This window comes from Megalops cyprinoides, chromosome 4 (assembly GCF_013368585.1).
Source record: "Megalops cyprinoides isolate fMegCyp1 chromosome 4, fMegCyp1.pri, whole genome shotgun sequence".
NCBI classification, from domain to species: Eukaryota; Metazoa; Chordata; class Actinopteri; order Elopiformes; family Megalopidae; genus Megalops; species Megalops cyprinoides.
Window position 1 is genome coordinate 36,232,218 of NC_050586.1, and position 27,807 is coordinate 36,260,024.

General features: G+C 46.8%; 1 protein-coding gene across 1 annotated transcript; it reads right to left on the reverse strand.

The window, feature by feature from the left end:
- Window positions 1-26,280, reverse strand: epg5 (ectopic P-granules autophagy protein 5 homolog (C. elegans)). The gene is made up of 45 exons (XM_036526951.1): window positions 26,203-26,280; window positions 25,031-25,190; window positions 23,364-24,368; window positions 22,643-22,886; window positions 21,770-21,906; window positions 21,136-21,243; window positions 20,911-20,984; window positions 20,707-20,821; window positions 20,179-20,293; window positions 19,607-19,757; window positions 18,887-19,048; window positions 18,195-18,352; window positions 17,032-17,186; window positions 16,294-16,434; window positions 15,980-16,141; window positions 15,746-15,868; window positions 15,040-15,302; window positions 14,629-14,769; window positions 13,952-14,096; window positions 13,199-13,396; window positions 12,672-12,782; window positions 12,455-12,577; window positions 11,762-11,928; window positions 10,487-10,720; window positions 10,041-10,164; window positions 9,782-9,929; window positions 9,418-9,589; window positions 8,731-8,893; window positions 8,303-8,445; window positions 7,803-7,959; window positions 7,511-7,705; window positions 6,839-7,052; window positions 6,422-6,564; window positions 5,736-5,943; window positions 5,544-5,619; window positions 5,359-5,462; window positions 4,972-5,147; window positions 4,377-4,562; window positions 3,518-3,727; window positions 3,213-3,357; window positions 2,471-2,713; window positions 1,793-2,012; window positions 1,104-1,319; window positions 507-621; window positions 1-206 (listed from the first exon to the last, which is right to left on the reverse strand). The coding sequence occupies exons 2-45, from the start codon at window positions 25,085-25,087 to the stop codon at window positions 24-26; spliced, it is 7,830 nt and encodes a 2,609-aa protein (XP_036382844.1). The 5' UTR covers window positions 25,088-25,190; window positions 26,203-26,280; the 3' UTR covers window positions 1-23.
- Window positions 26,281-27,807: the final 1,527 nt, after the last annotated feature.

A 27,807-nucleotide genomic window follows, 5' to 3' on the forward strand; every position in this document is an offset into this window, starting at 1 on the left:
AGGGGGGAGGGGGGGCAGAGACTTTAGCGTATGATGTCCAGGTAGTGGAGGTCTGTGTACAGGGAGTTCACCAGGAGGGCAAGCAGGCGGTTGCCATCCTGCAGGCAGTGCCCAGGGTAGCGGATGAACTGGCAGGCCTGACTCAGGGTCTCCTGGAACTCTGAGTACTGCTTATTGCTGGACATGGAGTCCAGGACAGCCAGAGCCTGACAACACATGAACAGAGCTTTAGCTGTAGACATTCAAGATTCAATTAAGCCTCAGTATAATACGAGAAACCTCACTGACAATTTCTGACTCTTATCTTGTCATTACCCATTTAAACTAAAATCGATAATGATCTCAGAAAAAATGTCTGACTCTTATCATTCCACAACATATTATAAAAGTGTGTTGAACCGGTCTAATTCCTGCGTAGATAATGTCACAGAATGGGAGCAATCAGCAGTCTCCATATACTCTGCTTACATCTGATTGGTGTCTTATGGAGTGGTTGAGAGTCTTACCTGTTGAGCTTTGGCAGACAGCTGTAGGCTGGTGCCCGGCTGAATGCGCAGCTGGCTCTCGGACGGCACCTGGACTAACAGGAACGCGGACATGCTGCGGACCGCCACCCGGAACCTGAGATCGATGGGGCACAGCGGTCAGTGGCACCGTCGCGCTGCGTGTGCGCGGGATGATGCTGAGAGCACACCGCGGCGCAACGAATGAAACGCCAACTGTGTCACGAGGGAGAAGCGGTTTCTAACGCGAGGGCAGCTTGGAAGACAGCAGACACGGCTATCTTTTTATGGGCCTTTGTTTTGTGGTTCTACTGCGAAACGATCCGAATAAAATAATTATGCTTGGTAGTAATGGTCCAGTTCCTCAGTCAACTAAACTGAATAAATAAATAAAATCACAGAGGAAACATATAAAGAGAAAAAAAAATCATTTTTACTACATGCTGCAATTGGTAAATATGTTCAGTACATTAACAGATTACCCAATGCCCCTTTGGGAAAGGAGTTGCTCTGGATAAGAGCGTCTGCTTGCAGGCAAACATGTAATGTAAGTGCTAGAGCCTCTGCTCCTTTGAGCAGACAGTACAATCCTCTTCTCACCTGCTGGAGAGTGGGGACTTCCTGCCCAGGCCGATGGCGCCCAGGATGCCCGAGTTGAGCCTCTCCTCCCCCAGCTGGGCCAGGCGGGCCTGCAGGCTGAGCAGGGCGAGGACCAGTGTCTCCAGCCCGCACACGTCCCCCTGCTCCACCTGCACCAGCACCAGCCGCAGGGCCTTGTGCCACCACAGGAACAGCTTGGCCTCGTCCGCTGGGCCGCTGGAAAGGAACAGGGACACGTGTGGCGTCAGCACCTGGGCTTCACACACCCAGAGCCCTGAGATAACTGACTAATAACCCGCACCGGAATACATAAGCAAATCTCAGCTGTGAAAGCACCTCTCAGTTTTCCTCAATAATAAGCACAGCATATGGTGTAGGGATGATTACCGTGGACACCTGACCTGAGGGCTCTGAGCTACAGTCCTAGATGTGACACTGTTGCTGTGACAACGAGCAAAGCGCTTTACATCTGTTCCTTCATTAAAATCAAGCACTTCAGTCAGAATGCAGAATGTGTATGAAGCACAAATTGTTCGCATTACAACTCACCCAAAAAAAGGGTACCCACTTCCTGTGGAAAATCAACTGCAGTTGCATTTCCAGTTCCTCCATGACTGGGAACCACAGAGACAGGTTTATGTGATTTATGCCAAACAACAGCTGTGGAAGGGAAAATCACGGAGGCCCACCTGGGAAAGACCTGGCTGATCCATGTGTTGAGCAGCACCAGGATCTTCTTCTCGTTGGCCAGCGTCTGCTCCAGGTTAAGCCTCTGCAGCACGTAGACGTACAGGGTGAGGAAGCTGCCCAGCCCCAGGCTCTCCTGGATGAAGTCGTCCGCCGTCAGCTCAGGCACCTGCAGGGACACCAGGATGGGCCCCCAGCCAGAGTACTGATCCACGCAGCCCCCTGGGCAAGAGGAAAAGAGGACAGAGACTACAACCATGCTGCACCATCCCACAGGCAGAACACCACATAGCTTCGCATGGAGAGCATGCTGGGACGTGAAGCCCAGAGTCTGAGGTTTTAAGGAAAATTCAATGAGCTCTGGACACCTCCTCTCATCAGTTCATAAGGCACGCTGCCTGCGGAATAAGGCCTTGGCATTTGCTCAGCAAATCCGACAAGGTTATCAAACTGGATCACTTTAAACCCAGTACTACACATTTACACACTCCACCCAAGTCTATTAACTGAAAGAAAACACAGCATCATATTTGAAAAATTGCTTGTTCTGAGCCCCAACAAGCCCCTGAACAGACTGCTAATTCCCAGGGGTAGATTTAGGTGCAACTCGTTTACAGTGACAGTATTGTGCAAAGGAAGGCATTCCCCGATCCCCCCCGCCCCCGGGGCTGGACGGTTACCGTCGGTGAAGTAGGCCAGGATGCAGGCCTCGGTGGTGCGGGCCATGTGGCGCACGGAGGCCAGGCAGCGGCAGGCGGCGGTGAGCAGGGGCAGCACCAGCGGGCCCCGGGCGCGACGCTCCACCCAGCCGTGCAGCTTGGCCCCCAGCCCCTCCGCCGTGGACACGCCCGCGCTGTTCAGCACCATCAGCAGCTCGGCGAACAGGCTGCAGGTGGCCATGTGCCTCTGCTGCAGGTCCGTCTCTGCGGGGGACACGCGGGCTCACTGTGTGCACCAGCTTCACTGTGTGCACCAGCTTCAACCACACACACAGACCCTAGTTTTTCCTTTAGGGTTGTGTATTGTCAGAGAAAACTACAGTACATGAGGTGTTTGAGGATTGGCTAGGTAGAGATTTTTTTTTACATGCATTTAGTAGATGCTGTTATCCAGAGCTACTTCCAGCACAATAGAACATAGGTGTGTCCATTCAGTTTATACCAGCCGAAGTGTCAGACCAGGCTAACAACACTCCCAGACCAGTGAGGGTGAGAGCAACACTATTTGAGCCCTACCACGAGTTAACTTGTGCAATCTAATAAAAGCCAAGTATACTATGATACAACAGTCCCTAGAACGCAGAATCAACATACATAACAATACTACATGTAAAATGACAGATAAACAAGATGTCATGCGTTTTATTAACATATTCTAATATTTCTCTGGCTCTCTGGACTAGAATGTTAGACAGTGTCTCACCCGGTGGGTTGAAGACCATGATGCACTCCAGCAGTTTCTCCATCTCAGTCTCCAGGGAGGCGAGGCTGATGTTCCCGTTCTGGTCCAGGGAGGTGAGGAACTGCACCGCCAGGTGGACGAAGGCTTGGCACTTCAGCGTCATGTCCTGACATGAGGAAAGGCAACAGCGGAGGAGCTAAGCACCGCATTTAACCGCCCGGTCTCTTCTGAGCATTCACGGCTGAACATTCACAGGGGGGTCTCTCAAACACACAGGCCACCTTCGGAGGTACTCACTGAACACGTGCAATTATGACGTTGCTCACCCTGTGATGCGTTCCCTCGGGTGTGGGCCCGAAGCCGGCGGCCATCTTGAGCAGCTTGAGGATGAGCTGGGAGGAGGTGTCCCTGTTGAGAATGAGCGCAGGTGGGTAGTGGGTGTTGACGTAGCCCATGACGTTCTGGTAGGAGGAGAAGTCCACGAAGTGCCAGGGCAGCGAGGTGGATTGGCCCAGCAGGCTCAGCAGGGGTGACTCCTGTGCAGGTCATGACCCGGTCAATACATATACCACATATACATACACTTCCTCTGTTTAGGTATGACACAATCTTCCCTGCAAGGATACTGACTGAGTCAGAAGGATGGTAAGGGTAATGGTAAGCGTTCGGGTTAGGGGTAGGGTTAGGGTTATGTACATACAGGCTTATGTATAACAAAAGTAAAATCCTGCTGCATTTATTAAAAACTTGCTTGCGTTTGTTTACATTGAACATTTGTTTCAATAGACAAACCCATACATAAGACCATTTCCTCTGCATTAGTTATACACATAGTAATATGAGTCACATCGGTTATTGCAGAAGAACTTGTGTGTTCTGTTGTGAAAGGAAGTCGAAACGAGTGAGTATTTCCCTGCACCTTGCATGGTGGACAGCGAAGCATATCGAATTAATAACGAGAAGTTCTGGCAGATTTTCATATGTAACGTGAAGGGGGGTAAAATCCGTCATATAAACATGAACAAAATAAAAACAATACAGAACATACTGTACTGGCTCTAACTATAGGAAGGGAAAATGTGATGCATGAGATGTCTCTGTGAATTTTACTTATAATAGTTGTAACAGTTCTGTGCGTTCTCTGTGCCTAGTTCCTGTAAAGGTCAGGCAGAGGGAGACACTCACAGGCTTGTTGAGCAGGTGGTCCTCCTTGGCCAGGAAGACCATCAGGTAGAAGAGGTAAATGACCATGGCCTGGGCCGGCGGGCTGGGCTGGGGTCCCAGCGCGCTGCTCAACACGCTGACCCAGTTCACCTCACACAGAAGCCCTCCCAGGAAGAGGAAGCAGCTCTTCGGACTGCCCCTCTCCACCTGCATGCAGACGCAACATACAACACCATCTGTTCTTCTATCCGCTACGCATGGGCAGCGATGTCATAATGTATGATCTGCATGTGTATGGATCATGACTGTAATTCTTTAAGCATGCTGACAGCTTGCACCTTAAAGCCTTACGCATATAAGTATGACAGTGATTCATACTATAAGAAAGGTTCTACACATACTGCATATTGTATTTATATTGCATTTATACAAGGTTAAAAACAATAGATAAATAGACAACAGATTAATACAATTAATAAATACAAGTAGATAACACAATAAAAGGAGAGGGCCTTTTTAAGCCTAACACTGTAACTTAAACCTAACACTTGTATGTGACTGTGACTGACTCATAATGTTCAGGTGAGAGTGACAGAGGGATGGGCAGGCATCCAACCTTGAAGAACTGGTCCATGAGAGCCTGGTCTGGGTGCAGGTCCTTCCAGGGCAGGCGGTTGTATTCCGTGTGGTAAGTGTATAGGAGGTACTCGGGCATTTTGGGAGAGGTGCAGGTGTCACAGTAGTGCATAAGGTGGAGCCACAGGGCGCCCTGCTGTCCGGGCAGAAGCCGCTCTGTGTCACAGCAGGGTGACAGAGAATTAGGACACGTTCAGTAATGTCTCAGACGGCCGCCAGTCACATCTGACGGCGGGCTCAACTTCTGCTTTGAGTTTAGTGATCTGAGGGTGGCCTTCGTTTGTCGTTGATAAGCTACTTTCGTATTCACTTGGTACAACGTTTCTCTGGGACAAACCTGAGCTGAACATTGCCGTCTCAGTCTTACCTTTGAACTTTTCCTGTAACGTGTCAGTGAACTGGGTGTACAGGCCCACCATACTGGCTGCTGCATTAGTGTCGGTTTCCAGCCAGGGGTAACAGCGGGGATTACTGGGAAACAAGAGGCACTATGTTAGCCAATCTGAAACCCCCTCCCAAAAATGTATACAACTGTCTCTCCCGGTGCAATACCTTGGATCATCTGTATCCAGAACAAGTATCCACGGCCTAAACAGACCGGTGATTTTGGAGTGCAAATCATGAAGAGCTGAAAGAGACGTGTACTTTTTTAACACTCATGCGACCCCACCAAATACCAAAATGTGTTTTGTATTTCCACGTGTGTCTATGTGTGTCTCCATAAACTGGCCGTAATCTCTTTACCTTTGATTAATCTGCTGCTGCCCACGGGCTCTTTGGCACAGGCGTTCAGTTCCAGGTTTATGACGTAGTTGATCAGATATCCCCAGAACACCTTGACCTCCTCTATATAGGGGCCCCACTTGGAGAAGAGCCCGAAACTGCGGAAATCCGCTTTGGAGAGACGGAGCTTCAGGAAGAAATTGGACAGCCACTCGATTGTCTCATCAACCTTAAAAATATGAGAAAATTACACATAAACTACAGGTCCTCTGTACTTTGGAAAATATACAACCATGCTCAATTGGTCTTGGTCTCATTCCAAGTAAGGGGATTAATTTACCAGAAGATTGCACTTTCACATAAGGAGTTATATGTTTAAAAAAGACATAACTTCACTGATTTTGTGCTGTTTTGTGAAGAAGGGGAGTGAATAATATTTTTGGCAGTGAAATCAAGTGACATCAGGCATACAAAAGCAGTCTATTCCAGAGCAATGACTTCAAGACAAGGATCTTCACATTGATTAATCAGTGGAATGTGAAGACAATTTTCTTCTCATGTACTTGCTTTTCTTACTGACATGTCTGGTGCATAGACATAGCTAGAAAGGTTATATAAAGCCTCAAAATGCCTCATTCATGGCCTCATTTCAGAGAGGTCTTTACACAAAATGGGAAAGAGGAAATTTCAGGCAGTTTTTTATCTACCTGCTGGGGGGAAAGTGAGATGGATGTGGGTCCCAGAACAGTCCCAGGGGGCTTTGCTGCTTTCTTCTTGGTCTGCGGGGCACAGCCCAGCACCCGCAGAGAGGCCCTCCAGCACTCTGGACTGAGCAGCTGTTCAGAGGAACCTGGCAGCCACATGGAGCCCAGTATCAGAGCCAGAACACAGAGCTTTCATTCAACCACGCTGACAAAGTCCACTAATGCAACGTTTGAAGATTAAAATGAACAAACATTCTGCCATAAACAAAGGGCAGTGGTGCAGGGTATTAATCAATTTTTTCGGAGCTGGTAAAGCTGATAGCAAAATTACTCCCACAGCGCCCAAACAAACGGCGCTGAATGTGAAAAGCATGGCGAGGCTGACAGCGCGGTGGGTGGCCCCGGGCAAGCTGAGCTCACTCTGCATGAGAAGGCGCAGGAAGTCGCTGTAGTGGTCGGGGAACTGGTGGCACAGCAGCCGCGTCCAGTGCTTGCAGAAGAGGTTGAAGGGCAGCAGGACCTCCGGGTCGGGCTCCAGGCCGCAGGCGCTCAGGGCCAGGTGCACCAGCTCCATCAGCCGGCTGCGCTCCGAGAAGGGCGGCTGCGCCGACGACAGCCATTGGCTCAGGTCAAACTGCGGGGTGGGGGTGGGGGTGGGGTAACACAAAGAAAGGGCAGGTGTCACTCCAAAGAACGGACAAGTATATGCTCCGTTTTACATCAGTGAAAGTAGTATCTCCTTGCACTTGTCTTGCTTGTGCAAGACTGCTACAGTACTACCATCCACTAACATTCATTATCAGCGCTTGCTACCGCTGCCATTATTTTTACCGGTAGCAGTGTGGTGTAGTGTAGTACGGCACGGGGCTCGTAACAGAAGAGGTTGCTAGTTCGATTTGTGCTGGGGCACTGCTGTTGTATCCTTGAACAATGTACTTTAAACACTTTAAAAACCAACACTTGCCTCAGTAAATATCCAGCTGTATAAATGGATAACATGTAAAAATTGTAAAATCTATAAGTTGCTCTGGATAAGAGCTACTGCGAAAGGGCAGTAATGTAATGTAACGGTGTCGTGATGCACAGGCGGACCTTGGTGAGCAGCATGAAGATGACGTCGCCGCTGTCGGCGTGCAGCGCTTTCACCACCTCCTCGTACAGGGCCACCAGCTCCCGGGGGGACGCGTTGGGGGTGAAGTAGGGGGACAGCAGGGTGCAGAGGCGCCGGTTCAGGAGGATGGTCTTCAGCATGCGCCTGCACTCCGACTGGGTGCCCCGAATGAACACCTGGAGGACGCAGGGGGTGGGACGGGGGGGGACGCGTAAGGGCCTGGGGCGGGAGTGTCTTAGTCACAGATACGTGTAACAGAGACGGCAACTCTACCTGGCCCAGGATCTCGATGCAGGAGGAGAAGAACTGGCGGGTTGGGGGGTGGCGCTGGGTGTCTTCGCTCACGAAGGACACCGCCTGGTAAAAGGCGGAAATGCCCACCTTCTGAACGGCCGGGGAGGAGTGCATCTTGAAAGCGTTCACGAGGGCCCTACGGCAGTACAAACGCACAAAAGTGTAGTGCTCTATTTGCACCACTTCCCCAGATGCATCACCGATTAACAGACTTTTACCTTACAACAGTGAACAATTACTAGAGAGTGAGGAGCTTGGACCTTCACACGGCTTATTGCGAGCACTCAAAAGCCTGGCACAGAATTGCACAAAATGACCACCATTTCACAAAAACGGATGCGCTCTCCTTTTGTGAGCTACTACTGCAGTTGCCAAGCAACTATTTGCAAGCGTTAACACCACAGGATACAAAACCCTGGAAACTCTGACTGCAGCAGCCCGCTGTGCAGGGGTGAGGAGGACAGCGGGGGGGCACTGACGTGATGAAGTTCTCCACGTGCACGGCGGCCTCGGCCAGGCTCTGGGGGGGCGGCTTAATGGCGTCCGCCTGCAGCTGTTTGATGTCGCTCTTCAGGGACTGGATCTGGGTCTGGACCGGCTCCAGCTTGTGCATTCCCTCAAACTGCGCCACCCAGGGACAAACAATAGGCTGTCAAACAATAATCCGGGAGCATATCGCATATACAGTAATGCACAGACACGCTACAGCCTGCGCTTGATGAAATATAACATTTTTGACTGACATACACAAGCTGCATCTGAAATTGTCAACGTGTTCAAAATGTAAGCAGCGCACATATGCAAGGTCTGTTTGTCTGTAGATCAGAGAGATTACTGCAGCATTTGGCTGCCAGTCCACGGTCACGGTTGCCCTTTGTAAAGAAGGCTCAGTCTGAACCCTGCTGACCTTGACCGTGATGAGGGCGGGGCCTTGGCAAGGCCGGCCCCCGCTGCCCCGGCACTCCAGCTGCATGGAGAGCTGCTCCTCGCGGTTACTGTAGAGCTGCGGCAACATCTCCAGCAGCTCGTTATCCAGCGCCACCTGCTGGGTCTCCCGCAGCGCTGCAAGTCTGAAAAAAAAAAAAAAAACCACACCAATGTGATTCACACCACGTTTCATTGCACATTGAAGGTGACCATTTTTCTTACTGTTACCTTACATTTTTACACCTGAAGAATCATTTGCATGACATCACAAGAGTTTTAACTTCAGCTGGCATAGATGAGCAGAGACACACCTGCAGCAGAGGTTTTAGTCTGAAAGAGTGTGATTAATTATTTGCTGTTTACTTTATGTGTAGTGTCGTGATGTGTTTTGGATTCTGTGACCTAGTAACTGTGATGTATGGCAGTATATTTGACTTCCCTTGTCTAGTCAGGTTGCACAAGTTAACCTGGGGTAGGGCTTGAACAGTGTTATACTCATACTCACTAGTCTGGGAGTGTTGTTAGCCTGATCTGTTACTATTGCTCACTCAACTTAGAATGGAAACATGGTGCTGACCAGTGTCTGTGTGCACTCCAGGTGCGCTGATAAAGCAAAAGGAGTAAGGTGTGTAAAACGGGCCGTGCAGGCTGGCTGCTGAGTGCTCACTTGGCCTGGTGCTGCAGCCTGCTGAGGTCCTCCTGGATCAGCTTGGAGGAGGAGGTCTCGTCGGACAGGCACCCGGGTGAAATGTCGGGCACGGGCGCCCTCATGGGCACGAGCGCCACCGCCGGCTGGGGGGCGTCGTGCTTCTTCAAGTTTGTCAGGATTCGCTCCCTCGCTTTGGGTGAGAACAGTATATTAGGCAGCACGTTCACACTGCTTCCAATTCACACCGCCACACTGTGCAAAGACTGTGGCTTTAAGTGAGAAGTTCACTCAGATTCATTGTACTGAACAATTCCGCTCATCTCACTGCGAAATATCATGACAGAGGAGCGAGAAGGGAAGCTTAACACTGGATAAAACCCACCGGCCTGAGGGTTGATGAAGTCAGTGAAGATGGAGTTGCTGTTGCTCTGTAAGAACAAGGGCTCTGCCTTCACTTTCACCCACAGGTTCAGAACTTCGCCCAGTTCATGCTGCACGCGCTCGATGTCCACGTACTCCATCCACATGTCCTGGAAGAGACATGCAACCTCACTCTACAGGAAGGGTAGTTTTACTCTGCCGGTGACACAAGTAATGGAGAACACACAACAGATTAATGAAAATGCTGGGGAGAGTCCAACCTGTTGGCTCTGCATGATTTTGGCCAGCCGATGTGCATCATACTGCTTTGGCAATGAGGGTAGATACACTTCCTGCTTCTGAAGGTTTTCATCTTCTAGCCAAACTGCAAAGACACTGAAGAGCCTGAAAATAAACACAAATGAATGAAGTTTTCTATACTGGAGAATATTTAGCTGGGTAAAGTACCAACAGGCTTCACATTTTGCAAACTGGTCATGCTTATGGACAGTGAAAAATGGACCCGATTTATCTGACCTGTGAAGTGAAGTTATGTTGCTACAAAGTGCTGGACATAGTATGTATCCCACAATGAATCCAAAAAAGAAAACTGAACCCAGTTAGGGTAAAAAATTAAAAATTTTCCCTGACCGCATTTTATGATTTAACAGTCAGTTCAAGAATTGCCATTGTTATGAGTAATACCATATAAACATTCTGGTCTTACCTGACCAGCTCGATGTGCAGCTCGGGGGAGGTCATGTACTGGGTGATGGGGGTTCCCGGGGTGCTGTCCCCGTCGCTGGGCCCGTCGCTGGCGGAGCGGGGCACCTTCAGGGCCTTGCTGGCGGCGTGGTGGAAGTCGGACACCTCCACCAGCCTCTGCCTCAGTTCTTTGAGCAGCGCGGCGTGGGCTGTGCTGTGGAAGTAGCGCTTCCCGATGCAGCCCTTCGCCTCCAACCTGGGGGAGCATCGGTCGGACACGAGAATCACATTAGCACGCAGAATCTATGGCAGTGTGGACACACATTACATTACATTATTGTCATTTGGCAGACGCTCTTACCCAGAGCGACTTACATAAGGTTATAGCTTTTACGTGTTATCCATTTATACAGCTGGATATTTGCTGAGGCAGTTCTGGGTTAAGTGCCTTGCCCAATTGTACAGCAGCAGTGCCCCAGCAGGGAATCAAGCCAACAACCTTTCAGTTTCAGTTAAGTCCTGCTCCTTAACCAGTATGTTACACTGCATACTAACCTCACTATCTGAATTTCTTAAAGGGTTTATTGATTTTACTCATTAGATTTCACATAAAGTGGACAACAGAACATAATAAATGGCAGAGGACCATTTACATACACTATATGGACAAAAGTATTCGGATGCCTGACCATTACATTGTAATGACATTGTATTCAAATACATATACTTTAATATGGAGTTGGTCCCCCTTTTGCAGCTATAAAAGCTTCCACTCTTCTTGGAAGGCTTTCCACAAGATTTTGGAGTGTTTCTGTGGGAATTTGTGCCCATTCATTCTATAGGGCATTTATGAGGTCAGGCACTGATGTTGGACGAGAAGGCCCGGCTCGCAATCTCCGTTCCAGTTCATCCCAAAGGTGCTCGATGGGGTTGAGGTCAGGGCTTTGTGCAAGCCAGTCAAGTTCTTCCACACCCAACTCATCAAACCATGTCTTTATAGTCCTTGCTTTGTGCACTGGGGCACAGTCGTGTTGGAATAGAAAAGGGCCTTCCCCAAACTGTTGCCACAAAGTTGGAAGCATAGCATTGTCCAAAATGTCTTGGTATGCTGAAGCATTAAGATTGCCCTTCACTGGAGATAAGGGGCCTAGCCCAAACCCTGAAAAACAGGTGTGGCCAAATACTTTTGTCCATATAGTGTATCTATGCTGTGTGTCATCACTGTGGGTTTGTCTGTTCTAGTTTAATTTCCATGCTGCTGAGGCTGCCCATTTTTGCATACAGAGGGCACGCGTACCCAAATTCAGGTCCGGGCTGACGCAGGTAGAGCTGCAGGAATTTCTGCCAGACGAGGGGGAGGAGCGGGTGATCGGCGGGCGTGGCCAGTGCCTGCTGTGCCCAGCGGTATACCATCATCCTCTGCAGGGAGGGCACCACATGCAGCTTCAGCCGCACCTGCGCTTTCTGTCAACACACAGGAGCACAAAGCCTGTCAGCTGGGCACACATGGGCACTCACTTCAACAATATCTAATCTTGCTACATTCAGACACACAAACCATAACTTAACAATTCGTGAAGTGTTCAACTCATTATTACTATCATAGAGGCTGACAAAAATGTAGCATTTTAATGTAATATTTTATAGATGGAGATTTAGGTTGAAAACTGAAAAATAGAAGAGAAACCATGATTTCCACAATCATGATAAGATATTTAAGTTGACAACTGAAAAATAGAAAAGAAACCATAATTTCTACAATCATGATATCATAAAAATGTTAATGTTTTATGTTAAGAACAGGCTATTCAGACCATGTTGGCTTATCATTTCATTCATATAATAATGATGTATATAATAATGAGTTTTCTTTCCATTGGGCTTCCTGTACAATACAAAAACCCATATAATGGCTCACAGAAATAAACAAATAAGAATGTGGGAAGATCACAATGAGGAAGACTTGGGTGCAGAGGGGGCCGGCCTGTACCTTGAGGGCCTGGTCTGGAGGCAGGGCGGGGTTGGTGAGGAGCTCGTGCTCCACACAGCGCCGGAGCTGGGAGTCCTCCTCAAAGATGGACTCCATGTTCAGAACCAGCCAGGCAAACCACACCTGGGAACAGGAAGGAACACAGACCTAAGAGAGGCCACAAAGGGAAGACTCGTGCGTGAGGAAGTGAGCTGTCTCTGCGGAGCTACACCCTTACCTCGCCTGCCAGCGCCTGTCCCTCAATGAAGGAGGGCGTGATGTTTCCAGCCACAATCCAGCCCATGAAGGATGACAGGAGACCTCGGTCACCGTGGTAACCTAAGGCGTTCTTTAAAATGGGAGGGGGTCGAGGCAGAAATGTAATACTACTGTACTACAGAAGGACCTACTTTTAAATCGCAGAACAGCCAAATTATCACAGTGGCAAATAAATGGCAAGCCATGAAAAAGCTGCTGAGACAGCAGCAATGAGATCACAAAAAACAAAAAAAAAAACAATAAAGAAGACAACTGTAATGTTGCAAATGAGAGCCTTTAATAAAATGATTTTTGTGGCTGCACTTAAACCATGCATATGAAATGGCTCTAACCTGCAATCAGGTTTAGCACGTAAAGTGTCTATTCCTGCATTCACTGGTTTCATCTCCATGACACCAAAAAATGTAAACCCCTCTTTGGCAAAATTAAGTATAGTCCTTCTCTTTAAATGATTGGTGTCATACAGGTGAGTCTCTCTGCTATTACCTTGTGCTGTTGATAGAGAAGTTTCTGCAGGCATTCCTCTTGCTGGTGTAAGAAAGCAGCTCGACAAAGGTGGTCCAAAATGTAGAGGACCGTTCTGTCCCTGTGCCAGAGGTTCTGCCCGGTCAGAACCTGCATCCAGAACTCCAGAACGGCTGCCGCCCCTACCCGGCCTGCCCTGGAGCTCTCCAATACGTGGATCTTAAACAAGCAGAACCACATGCAACTAATCCACTACTGCGACAAACACATGTGGGTTTAATAAGTGAAGCTCTTGTCTACTACTGCGTGTGCAGTTTATGAACAGAAAGGCATGTCCCGATTCAAAAATCTAATCAAAATCAAGGTCAAATGGTGAAGCGGTTTGTTTGGAAATTTAAAATCAAGTATTTAGAAATAAATAAAACAGAAAAGAATGCAGAGAAATGCAATCCAAAAAATTCAAATTCGGCACCTAACATTTGGGGGCACTTTCTACATACCTATCATTTTATTCATCTTACCAATAACACATAACAGACTTTATTTAGTCTTGGGTAAGTTTAACACAAGATGTTTACATAGTATTGCTTCAGAGAGAAGTCAAAAGAGCAGGTTATTTCAGTCATCTCTATGATAACACAAAGCGCCAGCCTTTTTTCCCCCCATCAAATCCTTTTGGACATGCGATTTATTGTTTAAGGCTCACATAAAACTTTGGAGCGGCTGAATTCCGGGAATCGGGGTGCAAGAGCAGGTGAGGTTATATGGCCGTACCTGTATGACGCTGTTGAGGAGCTTGACGTTCTCTCCGTGGGACGTTCCTATAAGATGCTGGGCCACCTTCTGAGTGACCTGCTGGGTCACCCCCTGAGGAGTCCCACTGTCCAGCTGTAAAAACAGCTGGATGCAGCTGAGGAATCTGAATGACACAGACGGAACACACACCGCTTGAGTACACAGTCTCAGATCCCCTTTGAAAACAGCTAGATGGCACGCATCCTTTAAAAAAATATAACCTTTCAGAAAAAGGACCTCAGATGTCATACATATGGTTATTACACTGTGCCATTCGTAAAGCACTGTTGCTAGGATCCATACTGACATTGAAAGTCTCCTAAGGTTGATCTACCGGGAAATAAAACTGAGAGAAAGTGTCTGGTTGGACATATCAAGTATTTAGAAAGCCTTTTGAGGGTCATTTACTTGCATGCTTGGTAAGATCCACTTAATCATATTCCAAGGAGTTTATTTTCATAAACTTACTTTTTTTAATAAAACTTCACAAATTCTGAAACCTTCTTGTTAAGTAATAATTAAGGTAAACATTTAATTTTTGGCCCTTCTTAGCTACTCTTTAAGAGATGGTTGCATTAGGGATGCAATCAGGGAGCACTGGATTGAAGCTATCCAACTGAGGTTCTGAAAAATCGTATCTGAAAAGCAGTCTTAACTGTTCATTCTTGAGCAGGTAGAACTGGCAGGGGTAGACCAGGGGCAGGAGGTTCTCCAGAATGTGGACCACTGCTCTGAGGTACCGGGACTGGACCAAGGTCTTCAGCAAACCCACGCCCTCACTGCAGAACTTCTCCAGACTGAGGAAATACACAACACAGAAACCTTCAACACAGCTTCCCGCCAATCAGAGACTGTAGAGAGTAGACCCTCCCCTCTAAGATTCAATCTCAACCCCTAATGGCACATAGTTATTACTTCATTCTTTGGAAGTAGACAGCCACACCTACACAAATTTGGAGCCAAATGCTATGCCATCAAGGGCATTACACACCAGTACACCATACTCAAAGGAAATATATAATATAATATAATATAATATACATTTTTGACAATAAATCATGAATGACCTGTGCCCAATGGTGGTCATGGCGATTGCGAGGAAGCAGCCAATGGGGATCCCTGCTTTCACTGCTTTGAGCACGGGGTGCATGGTGGGCGTGTCGGACACCTCTGGGACCAGGGTGCTGGTGGAGGGCAGCGGGGACCAGGCGTCCTGGGGGCGCCGCTCGTTGGCGTGGAGCTTCAGACGGAGCACTAGGTCCCACGCCCACTGGTTGAAAGAGGCTTCGGGGGTGTGGCCCAAACGGACCACATTGGCCAGGTAAGAAACCTTAACACAGAGAGGGAAGACTGTCAACCAGAGTGGACCATGGTGCTGAAACTCTAACACTAACAGTTGCCTACTGCTTTACATTCACTTTAACTGTTAGGAATAGGCTAGCTCTTGACACCTGAAGCTACAATGATTACTAGTTACACTCACTGATATGACAAATTTGTAATAACAGTAATTCTCAACATTCAAACCAAGACTAATCATTTGTCTTCTAAACACAAATGGACAAAATCCCAGTCACAGATTTTAAAGGAGCTTATGCAGACAAATCATTGTGGAACTGTACACATCCTGTCCCCGTACTGTCGCTATACTTACTGTATGCACTTTTGTAAGTCGCTTTGGATAAAAGCGTCTGCTAAATAAATAAATGTAAATGTAAATGTAAAATAATATTACATTTGGAACGCCTACTGAATTAGAACCTTCAGACTAACCTGTTTGATGCTCTCTGAAATGATTCCCGCATAAGGTTTGTCTGTAAGGTACTTCTGATAGGCCTCCACCACCAGCAAGGCTATCTCACTGTGCAAGGAAGGATCCAGAGCCAGACAGCCACTCTACAAAAGACATCGTGTGATAAATCACAACCGATGACAGAGGAAGGTGCTTAAGTCAAATTAAGTGTGACCGATTGTTTCACACAGAGACCAGCTTTGGCAGATGCTCACCGGGTGGAAGCCCCAGTTGAGACCCTCCAGGATGATGCAGGCCAGCTTGTTCTCCACTGCCGGCAGGCTGTAGTCCAGCAGCCAGCCCCGGATGACCCCCACCTCGCTGGCGGCGGGGCTCCACAGGTACAGCGGCAGCTCTTTAAACAGGTACAGTGACACCTAGCAAGCAGGCAGGGGGGGTTAGCGGGAAATCGCTGATCATGAGTGGCCACAGCCAAGAGCAAGAATTATCTTTGATTCTGTTTGGCTTTCACTGGCCAGGTGGAACAGATATTTTTAAGAGTGGCGTGAGCGCTTTGAAGCAGACGCACCATGCCCACTTTGTCGATGGTCTCCCGGAGCCGCTCCAGCAGCACAGAGATGATATGAGGATGGGCTGTTGCTATGGCTGCCAGCAGCTCCCGCCCGACCTTGGAGAAGGTCTCCCTCGTGGCCACGCTGACATACGACACCTTCATGATGACAGAGAAGGATCAATGGGGAGATTTTCATTGGACTGAGACCAATGACTCAGAGCACTAATGTTGGAAGTATATTTCTTTTTGAATTAACCCAGAACTATGAGCAAAGAACAAATTTTCTGCTGACAGATCCCTGGTGTAACATTTCAAACAGGTCTAGATTGTTCTGGCTCTATTCTAAATACTCATGGACAGAAATGGTATTTAATCACAGGATATCAGGTACCAGTGCACAAGTACAGAATTCATATTGTCCACAGTTAAATTGCTCTGTTGTGGAATATAAAAGCTCTCTGAAGGACAGAGCAATTTTGGCATTCATGTTACTGTTATTACGCTGTAGTGGGAGATGTTTGGCAAATCCTTTCTTCTATCCACATCTGGAAAACAGCAAAAACTCTTCTGTCATTGCAAGGGTTTTCACTAGCTCTTTCACCTCACTATAACGGTGTCTGCAATCTACACCTGATGAGTAATTCAGCTAATGACATTTGAACCATCTTCCCCTCACTGTGTAAAAAGTAAAATATGCATTTTTGGCATATTTAAACCTGATCGTTCTTAAATGAGGCGTCCTGTTGCTCGCACCTCGTATATCTCCAGCACTATGGTTCTGACAAACTCCGGGTCCGCATCGGTGCGTTTGGGCTGGGCCATGTGCGCGAAGGTGGTGAGCAGACAGATCCCGTCTGAGCTGTTTATCTCCGAGAGCCAGCGCTCGAACTTCTCCTGGTGCTCTGGCTCTGTGGGGAGAAAGACAATTACATCACTGTCACATGACTACACCACTCCTCCAGTATGCCTTAGCTAGCTTTATATACTGTCGAGACAAGGATTCCTAGATACATACATTGTGTTCACATGTATATTGTGTATCCCCCACCCCAGATCACCCATACCATGTGCACCCATACTAGCGAATATTATTAATGGTAATATTAATTATTACATTAATTAATTACATTAAACTAAACAAGGCAATGCAGCCCTGTATGGTAACTGAACACAGATATTTTAAATTATGGAATGCCTGTGTGTTTGTTTTCCATTACTGAATGATAAATCTACTCATTGAAGTAAGCGCAGTATATTTTCTGCCCTCTTGTGGTAAAACACTGTTATAGCCATTTCATTGGCAGCTAGTTGTTCAAGGAGTGAGTGAGCAGGTAACGTGGCCATGACCAGGGCTGTGTGAGGGAGGAGCCCACAAAAATTGTTTTCTTGTTGTATTCACCGTAACATGTGTATATGAATGTTTAAGGATTTTTGTCTTCAATTTTCAACTTTGTTAATAATTGCCCTACCTTTAGTAGATGGCATTTAATTGCCAATTGTCTGTTGTTTGTTATTGTCTGTGTGTAATTGTTTGATTCAACTAGCCATTGGTTAATGAGTTCACCTCCCAAATCTAATGCTTGATAAAGCAGGACAATAGAGTCATTTTTAATTGAGCTGTTTACTGTAGGTGTGTACTCTGGCTGGTTTTTGTCTTGTACTCTTAAAATAAATGATTCACTTTGTAGAATTTTCTCCTTGTTTGTTTTTTTTTCCTCAGAAGCACTGACCACCCTCTTGACAGGCTCCTTCCCCCAGTCAGAGCAAAAAAACGAATATAGTAACTAAAAGTGCTAGTAAAGTGTTATTTTGCTAAAAATGCACCAATTCGAGAATCCCCTGGACACCTCCCGAGCACCGCAGTCAGGGAAGCGGTGTGCTGTGAGAATGTGCTGTTGCTGGTTACTGATCCTCACCCCTCAGTCTCTGGACGCAGGTGTCTATGCTCAGGCTGGAGCTGAGCCGGTCCAGGCCCTCGGTCTCTGCACACTGCATGATGTAGAATATCTTCCACAGCATGGCGCTGGACAGAGTCCCGTACGGCATCTCCGACATGAAGAGCCAGATCCCCAGCCTGCCAGGTCAAAGGTAAAACTCGAAATGTTCATACACCTTCAGTCTGTAAGGTGTTTTTCAGTGACTCCAGTCCCACTGGTGAGGGACTTTCCTAAGTGGTGGTTTTGAATCTGAGTGTGACCCACCTCTCTTTCCCCATGAGAAATTTACCTCAATGGCTCACATAAAAACAACAATATATACAGTTTTCAGATTTCATAATGTGCCAGTCATCATTGCAAGGGCTTTGTCTCCCAGGACTAAGTACTGCCGAAGATAAAACGAGCGAATGCGGTGGAGAATTCTGGAGATCAATGCAGATACATTTCATGAAGTTGCCTCTGAGGTGACTCTGAACGCAGAGCAGCTGTGAGGTGAAACTCTCCTACTGTCTTTCACTCATTCTGTAGCAGCTCCTTGGCAGCCCTTAGAGCCCTTCCACCACACACACACACTTTCAGCCGCCCAACCTCTAAACACTTCATATCCAACACATCACACCGCACACATCATAATCCCCACTTCATACCCAAAACATCCCCCTCCCCTTCACCTCTTGGCCCTGAGCACGTGCAGCACGGCCCGGAGGAACAGCTGGTCGAACTCCACCTGCAGCTTCTCCATGGAGAAGGACTGCTCCTGCACCGTGGTCCTGGCCACGCCCGTCAGGCTGACGTACTGGGCCCAGTGGTCACTGACGTAACACAGGGTCATCCTGCCACAAGGAAGCGAGGGGACTGCTATTGCCACTGAGTGTCACCTCATTCACAAACACACCCAGGCTGTAATTCCTTTTCCCCTATGCTTTATATACTGACTGAGCTTTGGATTTTCTATAGGAAGACCTCCAAAATTAGATCATGCATCTCAAGGAGCTTTATATTTAAGTTTCTATAATGACTCAGGGAAAGTTTTTGGTTGGACTTACTGTGCATTTTGAAATCAGTCTTGTGTGAGCTGACCTATGCATTTGGTACATTTTAACTAACATGTTTAGCCATTTTAACAAACATACTTAATGATAACTGTAAGGTGAACTACTGATCCCTGCTGGTCCTTCATCACTGGCTGGCTTTTGAGAGCAAGCCTTTTAGATGTTTTAGCTCAATAAATTTATTGAAATTATGCAAATTATTACTGTTTTGGTATACTGATGTATATTTTGGTTTTCATTAACATATTTGCAATATATTCTTGGGCTTAATATATTTCTCCGTAAATCACAATATATTTCATTTTTGTATGGGTTTGTGGAACCTCTGGATGAACCGACCTGATCATGTGACCTATGCGCTTCACGAACTGCCTGTAGCGGGCCCTGTTATACGTCTGCAGCCCCACTGCCAGCAGCTCCACCAGAGACGAGGCAAAAGCAAAGATCTTCATCATCTTCTGGCTGGTGGTGGCCTGTGGCTGATAGTTATCTGCCCCAGAGGGACACAGAGGGAACAGTTCACAGGAAATGACAATGACGATTCTCCAGCTGACATTAACAGTCAGCAGAATGCATGTTGCGCTTGCCAAAGAACACAGGCTCAGCTGTTGTTGCTTAACATAAGACTTGTTCATCAGCTGAGAAAATGCCGCTTAAAGAAAGGGTGTGACTAAGGTCATGAGGACAGACTTCCTCAAAACGACAGTGTAAAATGACACCAGAATCTCTTTATGGCTTCAGGGACTGCGCATCCCGTGTTCCGTCCCGGTCTCACTGAGGAGTCCTTGTCATCACTTAAATTGTTGAAACAAAATTATTTCCGTAATAGAACTCAAATGAAACAGGGACAGAAAGCTCGATTTACAGTACAACTGAACCTGATGTCTCACTGCTGGATTTTCAGACAATACCTTTTGAGGTCATCCCTAACAGGTGTTTGAAGAGCTCATCGAAAGGGAACTGGGAGAAGAGAACGATGAGGTCGTCCTCAGACAGCAGCAGCCAGCTGGTCTCTGGATCCTCATCCTGAGAGTGGGAATGATGAGAGCGTAAGGGCATATGGCCATTTACAATCATTTTTCAGTAACCCTTAATATGGCAACGTGGTCAGCATCTGTCAATCAGCAGTCCAAATTTCCTTCAGTATTTAAAAGATACTTTCAAATATGACTTCAAAATATTGACAGCCAACTAAAGTCCACATTTTGTTCAAAGGCAAACTGTGATCCCAATGATGAGCAAGTCACTATAATTTATTTTTTGTTCATTTACCAGGGGCAGAAGGCGGCCACCTGACTGCCAGAGAATTAGCTATGTAGCTAAATTCAATTTGTAGTCCCTGGGCAGCTACAATGCAATGGTGCTGACAGTTCCAGTCTTTTAGCACCTGTAAGCGAACAGGTTCTGGGAGGCCGACTGCGGGCTCCCCTGTGTCTCACCTCCTCCCCACCCTCATCCACGAGGGTCCAGTTCCCTGACTCGGGTCCAGACCGGCCGCTGGAGCTGCTCTTCGTCTCACAGGGCTTCATGTGGCACAGGAAGTCAGCACGGTTCCTTGGATACAGACATCACAAATCAATCACAGAACAGTACTACGGGTCTACCGAATATGGCATTCTCTAATGACCCCAGATTTGCCTCACCTTACTGGAGACATCAGTATGGCAAGTGCCTGCATGAAGTGATACACTCCAGTCGGATTATCCAAGACCTTGATCTGAAAAACATATTTGTGACTTTTTATTAACCGATTTTTGCAAACCAAATCCAACCAAACCAAATGCTTACTGTTCGGTAACTCTGCACAGATACTCTGAGGAGTGTTTTACATGTAGTCATTAAAAGATATAAGACTGAAGACGCCGTACCTGCAGGAAAGACACAGCCCACTTCCCCACCCCGGCCGGGCAGCACAGGAGGTGGTTGAGGAGATACAGGTGCTCTCCAGCTGAGCCTACTCTGTGCAGGACTGAGACCTGAAACCACAGGGCAAATCACTCAACACAGGGTCCCACATACAGGGTAAAACCATGCTGCATTTCCAATGTAGATATGAACAATGAGTCAGGAGACCAGGAGACTGTTTATCATTGAAAGTACCAATGAAAAGACCACGACTGATATACACCTATGGATTACACTGAGAAATGGGCAAAGCAACTATGTTAAGTCCAGATTTTACAAACAAATACTTGTACAGGTCTAAAGATATAATGTGTGATAATGTGGTATTTTCCATGTGAATCTTGAGCAAACAATGCTAGTGTATAGATAATTGTCGAAAGCTCTCTGATTTCAGCCATTAGAGCCAAAGACTGCGGCATGTTGGCCTTTATAAATACACATCTTTATTAATGCATTGTGTTCAACAAATGCAAAATGTCCAACCAACCTGTCACTCTTTCCAAGGCAAAAATATAAATGTGTGAATAACATTTAACCTCTACTTATGTAAGTCCCTAGTTACTATAATGCAGAATTAGAGTACTGCTGATAAAGTACCAGTCTCTGCAGCCACAGGTGGATGTCGGCCTGGAACTGGGCGTCGTCCAGGACTCTGCGAGTGAAGCTGAAGAGCACGCTGATGCTCTCCTTTAGGGGCTGCAGGGAGGAGGGCTGGCCCTTCACATCAGGGCCATCTGGCAACACAAAAACACAGTCATACACAGTGTGCACACAATCAGCACTGCACAGGGGACACTGTGCACGCTACCAACACCGCAGAGCTGAAACAGAGGGCGATTCTGGGACAGGAACTACAAGATAATCATAAAACAGCACACTACTGGCATTGCTTTAGGGGAAACTCAGTCTGGAGTATATCATGGGCGCATTAACTCAGGTTTATATTTCTATAACTCTTCCCTGACTTACCCCAGACTTTGAATATTCAGATTTTTTTCCTACTTCAGTAGTCAAATTCCCAGCAAGTCAGGCAACAAGATGGACGTTCAGGGAGAGATAATTCTGAGACACATTTCAAAACATTTTGTACTTGGAAACACATCTTCCTGTGCTCCTGTCAGTGAATACCACAAGCCAGAAAAGAATGGTATTGAGTCTGATGTGGGCCTAATGCTTTTATGTTATGGCCTAATGGCCTAATGTTTTTATTATATATTACATAAAGTATATTTTTGTTTATAACTGGACAATTTTGCATTAGTTTTCCAGTACCGTAGAATATTTAACCACTTTTAATGAGTTTCACTAACCGACCAAGATGAAAACATTTTCAAGGATTTTCAAGGACTGTGGGCGCCTGGATGAGGGCGTTTGCTAAGCAAACAAGTGAAGGTAACAGCAGAGGAATGTCATGCACTGAAACAAGTACAATTTGGAGCCAAAATGGCAACTGAGAAACTCCTGACTCACCAGCGCTGGCATCCGTAATGGCTACTCGCTTGGTGGCCTGGTTGCCGCTGAGCAGACGGTACAGGTAAGACTCCACCTGCAGGCGTGACAGCATGGCGGTGTACGAGTGCAGGGCTACGGTCTGGTGCAGGAGCTCCGCCTTGGCCTCGAACAGGTGCCGCAGCTCGGCCACCACCGCTTCGTTCAGCACCACCTGCTGGAAGCGGTGGTAGCCGCACACCTTGGCCTGGTCCGCGCACACACCCTGCCGGACAGACAGGACAGGACGGGGAGTTAGCACCCGTGAGGAGATGCTTTTCAGCAGTGACAGATGGGATGGGAAGTAATACTAAGTGTCAGTTCGGGAGCTGGATGCACCAGCCAATTGTTGGGACACTGCTACTGAAGGCTTGAGCAAGGCACTTAACCTGCAGGGCATTCTACACCCAGCTGTATAAATGAATAATAAATTAAATGAGGGCTATGTATGCTGGCCAAAATAAGGGCATCTGAAAAGCAAATGAAAAATGCCACGTAAGTAATAGCAGCAAAGAAAGCCAAAGGCTGAGCCAACCATCACCATCAACTATAATCAATATGAATGCATTTGCAGGTATTACATTGTTCACGAAAAATGGGATTCTAACTGGACAGAAGGATTCCCTTTCTGGACTCATAGGGCATTTTTGCATCTGTATATGGCATTTCATATGGCATTTCTGTAGCATGCTGGGATTCTGACCTGCAGGGTGAGCTGCTCGTCCCTGAAGCTCCACAGCCGGTTCTGGGTGCTCTTGCAGTCGGAGTTGGCGGCCTGCAGCTCGGTCTGCGCCTGGCTCAGCTGCTTGCGGCAGCGCCAGTAGTGCAGGAGCAGCTCGTGCAGCTCGTGGCCCTCCTGGCGGGCCAGGCCGTCGAACTCGGCCGCGTGGAGCTCCACGTTCTCCAGCCAGGAGCCCGGCTCCCACAGCCGGAGCTGCTCGCGGGTGAACGGCTGCACCGCGGGGCACGCCTTGGGCAGCTCCGGGTAGAGCCGCTGCTGGGTCCTCTCCGGCCTCACCAGGTCGACGGGCACCAGGCTGGGCGGCGAGGACTCCTGCTCGGCCAGGGCGAGCACGGCCGGCGCCCTCTGCTCCGTGTCGGTCAGCGCCACGGCGATCCTGGGCACCTGCATGAGGGAGGCCACCACCAGGACAGAGGCGGGGGGACACCGGTTCTCCACCACCAGCAGCTGGGGCTCCACGGAGGAGGCGGGGAGGGAGGGGTACAGGAGAGGGACGGCGCTAGTGTTAGGTGCGCTTTCGGGCAACCGAAAGCTGGAGTCCAAGCCTTTCCCATCACAGCGCCCCAGCTTGGATTGGTCCCCTCTGATGATGTCATCATCCCGCGCATGCTTGTCCTCTGCGCCGTCTTTGGCCTGCTGCGATTCTTTGCTGGAAAGAACCCCCGCCGACTCGCTCTCCCCGCTCTCCGCCCTGCTGTCTCCTCCTCCCTCCTCTCCCACTGGATGTGATAACAGCTCTGCTGGCTGCTGCGGTGGACCCTCTTGCTCTGTGGTGGGCGTGTTGATGGGGAGGCTCAGGGGGATATCAGTGAAGCCATCGCTGAGCTGGGGGATGGTCTCCTCCCCAAGGGCCTGGTGCAGGGGCTTCACAGTTTCACCCAGGGATAAAGGTGAGGGTTCCTCCTCACGGTCGAGAGAAGGTATCCTACCTGCTCTTTTTGTACCAGACTCCTTCTGTTTTTTGTCCTTGAAATGAAAAACAATAAAAACAGAAAGAAAATATTACAACGCCACATCATGTGTCACTCTTCTCAGACAAGTGGATATCAATCAAAGATAATATATCATATCATGTTTGTTTCTGTTAATTAGAAATAACAAACCAAGTAAAAAAATGTACTTTTCAGACATAAACAGCATTTACTCAGCCATGCAGATGGAGAACACAAAGGTGGTTATAGATTTTATTGAAGCCTCAAGACACAAAGGTCACAACCAGTTCAAGAAATCACTACACTCACCAGTCATTTGTATGTCACCCAAAAAACGTAAATGTTACTCTTTAAGACAGCTGCTCTCAATCAAATCACAAAAATATCAAACATCTAATTACAACTTTTTGATGAACATCTTGTTGGACAGGCGGGTGAAAAAGGGAAAGCCTATGCACATACTTCCAATGCTTCACCAGGACGAAGATCCACCTTAAATCTAAATATTGTCACAGTATGTGCACAGTCTGTAGACACTCCTTTTTGACAGCTTTCTGCCCAGCATCTTACAGAAATACTGGACTTGTCTACAATCTCTATTTTTTATTAGCCAAGTCTATTCAAACCTAAAGTAAGTAATTCCACCTTCCTTAAAACAGATCACTGTAGAAAGACTTTCATCAGTCTGCCTTTTACCTGAGACTTCTGGCTGTGCTTGGATTTGGTTTTCTTTGGTCTCACAGCTTCTGCCATTTCTGGACTACTATTTTCATGACAACTCCCAGTCCAATGTGTCAGATGATTCTCCTGACTTAAGAATCTGCTCTTAAGTCATCCATTGACTGAAGCATCCATGCTTACATTCAGGGGAGAAAAGAGAGAAATGTTTAATGTTGGAGATTTTCAAAATAAGTATTGCACAGGTTACTTATTCAAAGAAATTTATTTGACAAGATTATAACATGTATTGTACTGGTTTTCAATATCACAAAATAATTTGGACCTGTCAGTATCAGGTAAGGCTCTCACTGAGACTGTACTAGGTGAGCTGTGCATAAAGAAAATGCGAAGAGTGTCACTCATTGGAAAAGCGATTCACCAAAGCAGAACGATTCTGTAATGTCACTGTGTAGAGACACAAACAATAACTGTAACGAACCATGCTAAAACAGAATAAAATAATATTCTTGTACGAAGAATGCACTTTGATATATTAAGCCAGTAGCCAGCTACCTCGCTCGCTAAACCGCCGATATTTATTAGAGACTAACTATACTCTAAACTTGGTGTAAATATCTTTATTACACAATATTCTGATAACAGCAAAACGTTGTATAAACCTAAACTTCAGGACACCTGGCTAGGAAGCTTGCGAGTACGACAGCAACACAAGCTCACTATCAATACAGAAGATAGCGAGCTAGTTGGCAATTTACAATAAAAGCAGCCCGGAGAGCAATTGTTCACGATATTGCATCAAACATCTACATGGCTAACTAACGTCAGCTTTTGTTAGCTAGCTAGCTAGATACATGTAGATGATGACTGCTTACTGAAAAAGTGACAATTAAGCTAGATAGCAATGGTATTAATGTCACGAGACATCTACAAACATACCAAGAATTAGCTAGCTAGCCAGTGTACCAGGTACCTACGGCAGCCAGACTAACAAGCTAGCTGTCAGTACGTCTTGCCAACCAGCTAGAGTCTAAGTTAGCTAGCTGGCATTTTACATAAAGATAATTCGCTGACTAGCTAGATTAGCTGGCTAACGTTAAGACAAAGCACTGTAATGTCAGTGATAAAAAATACACTCATTAAACGTAACGCAATTTGCCATAGGTAACACACTCTGATAGTCACCATACCTAACATAGTTCAAGCAATTGTGGCTAGTTTCAACATGACTCTCCTTCTGCGTTGACACCTGCCATTCTGTTTGTTTTGTTTTGTTCCAGGAACTGTATCGCAATTGAGGTCACGTGACGAGTTCTCCTCCTCTTTTTCCATATCTACGGAACGCAAGAAGGGCCATACCAGCGTTGGGGAGAGATGAAATCTGAGCGAGGGATTTGAAGTGTGTTGGGTCTCCATTTCTTACGTAACATGTCTGAAAAGATTGTAGAAATACTGCGATCACATTGCACCAAGTTTTTTTTTTTTTAGCAAGCCATATGCTAATTTAATTTTAAACGTTGCTTGACATTGCAGTTCACATTGTTTTTGAAGATTTGAGAAGGCTTCTAAACCATTACTAACCCGCAAAAATGAAAATGTGACAACTCCCTACATGTGCTCTGGTAACTTAGAGACAAGAACATACAAACACGCCTTTAAACACATAACTACTATACAAGCAAGATGATTGTATTTAACACAACTTGTAGGGGGTTTCCTTGACCATATGTCCATCTCAAATGTTTTACAAAAATACAAAAATCAGTTTAGAGCTGAAACTTGATGTGTGAAAATGTTTCCATGGAAGTGTTATAACTGTGAAAGATGTGGAAAAGACTTTGCCAGCCCAGTGGCTCTGAAGCAACATTTTCAAGCTAAGCATGTGGGCAGAGCACTGTGCGATCAGTGTGGCAATGAGGTATCCAGAGATCAACTGGAGGCACATAAGCAGGTGAGAACTTTCAGTGTTAAAATACCAAAAAAAAGAGGATTAAGAATGTATTTTTCGCTTTTGATTTTCCTTTTTGTAAACATCACGTACAGACATTAATTACTGATGATTGCCAGAACCAAGATAAAACATCTGTTCAATTAGCTTCTACATCTGTATTAGAAACTCAAAACACGCAAAATCGTGGGTGCTTTAAAAGTTTATTTTGTTAATGAACAATAAGGATATTTGATCAGGGATGAGAGTGCCAGACTTCATGGTCTGTGCATAGTAGGTGTTCTGCTCTGGGCTGATGTCTCATCAGGCAGTTCACCATGGACTTTCCACGCAAGCTAAAGCCCTGGAGTGTGCTTTCCCACATCTGAGAGAATCCAGGTTTATCAGACCCAAAACATCTGTGACCTGCCGAATGTGCCACAAAATGTTCGGCACCATCTTTGGGAGGGAGCAACATGAGAGAAGCTACCACCATTTCACTCCGTCTAAAAGAGGTATTTTATTCACTGGGACAACTCACAGAAACTATCACACCTGACAGTGAAAGGATCACCATTAAACTCTGGTGATGTAGCAAGGAAAAAATTAACCTTATTCTACTGATCACAGTGATTATTTTGATGGAAACATTGCTCCTCTGGCAACATTCTGAATAGTTCTATTTCTCTCACTATAGCACGATTGTCACTAGGGTTTTCAATGAACAATGTGCTTGACATGAGAGGGTCAGAGCAGCTGCAAAATTTTGTGGTGATGAGCTTGAGGCCCCAGTCTGGTCCTGAAAAGATGGCTTGTGGAAAAGAGGTGGAGGCCCTGATCCAGCTGATTGGCAGCTGCTGTCCTGTGC

Bases quoted from the DNA above. Each gene is read 5' to 3' on its own strand.
- epg5 (XM_036526951.1), bottom strand. From the start codon at position 25,087: ATGGCAGAAGCTGTGAGACCAAAGAAAACCAAATCCAAGCACAGCCAG. The intron at 20,822-20,910 runs GTGAGGCAAATC...TCTGTATCCAAG, and splicing joins ATACTGATGTCTCCAGTAAG to GAACCGTGCTGACTTCCTGT. The intron at 14,770-15,039 runs GTCATTCATGAT...GTATTTCCTCAG, and splicing joins ATGACCACCATTGGGCACAG to TCTGGAGAAGTTCTGCAGTG.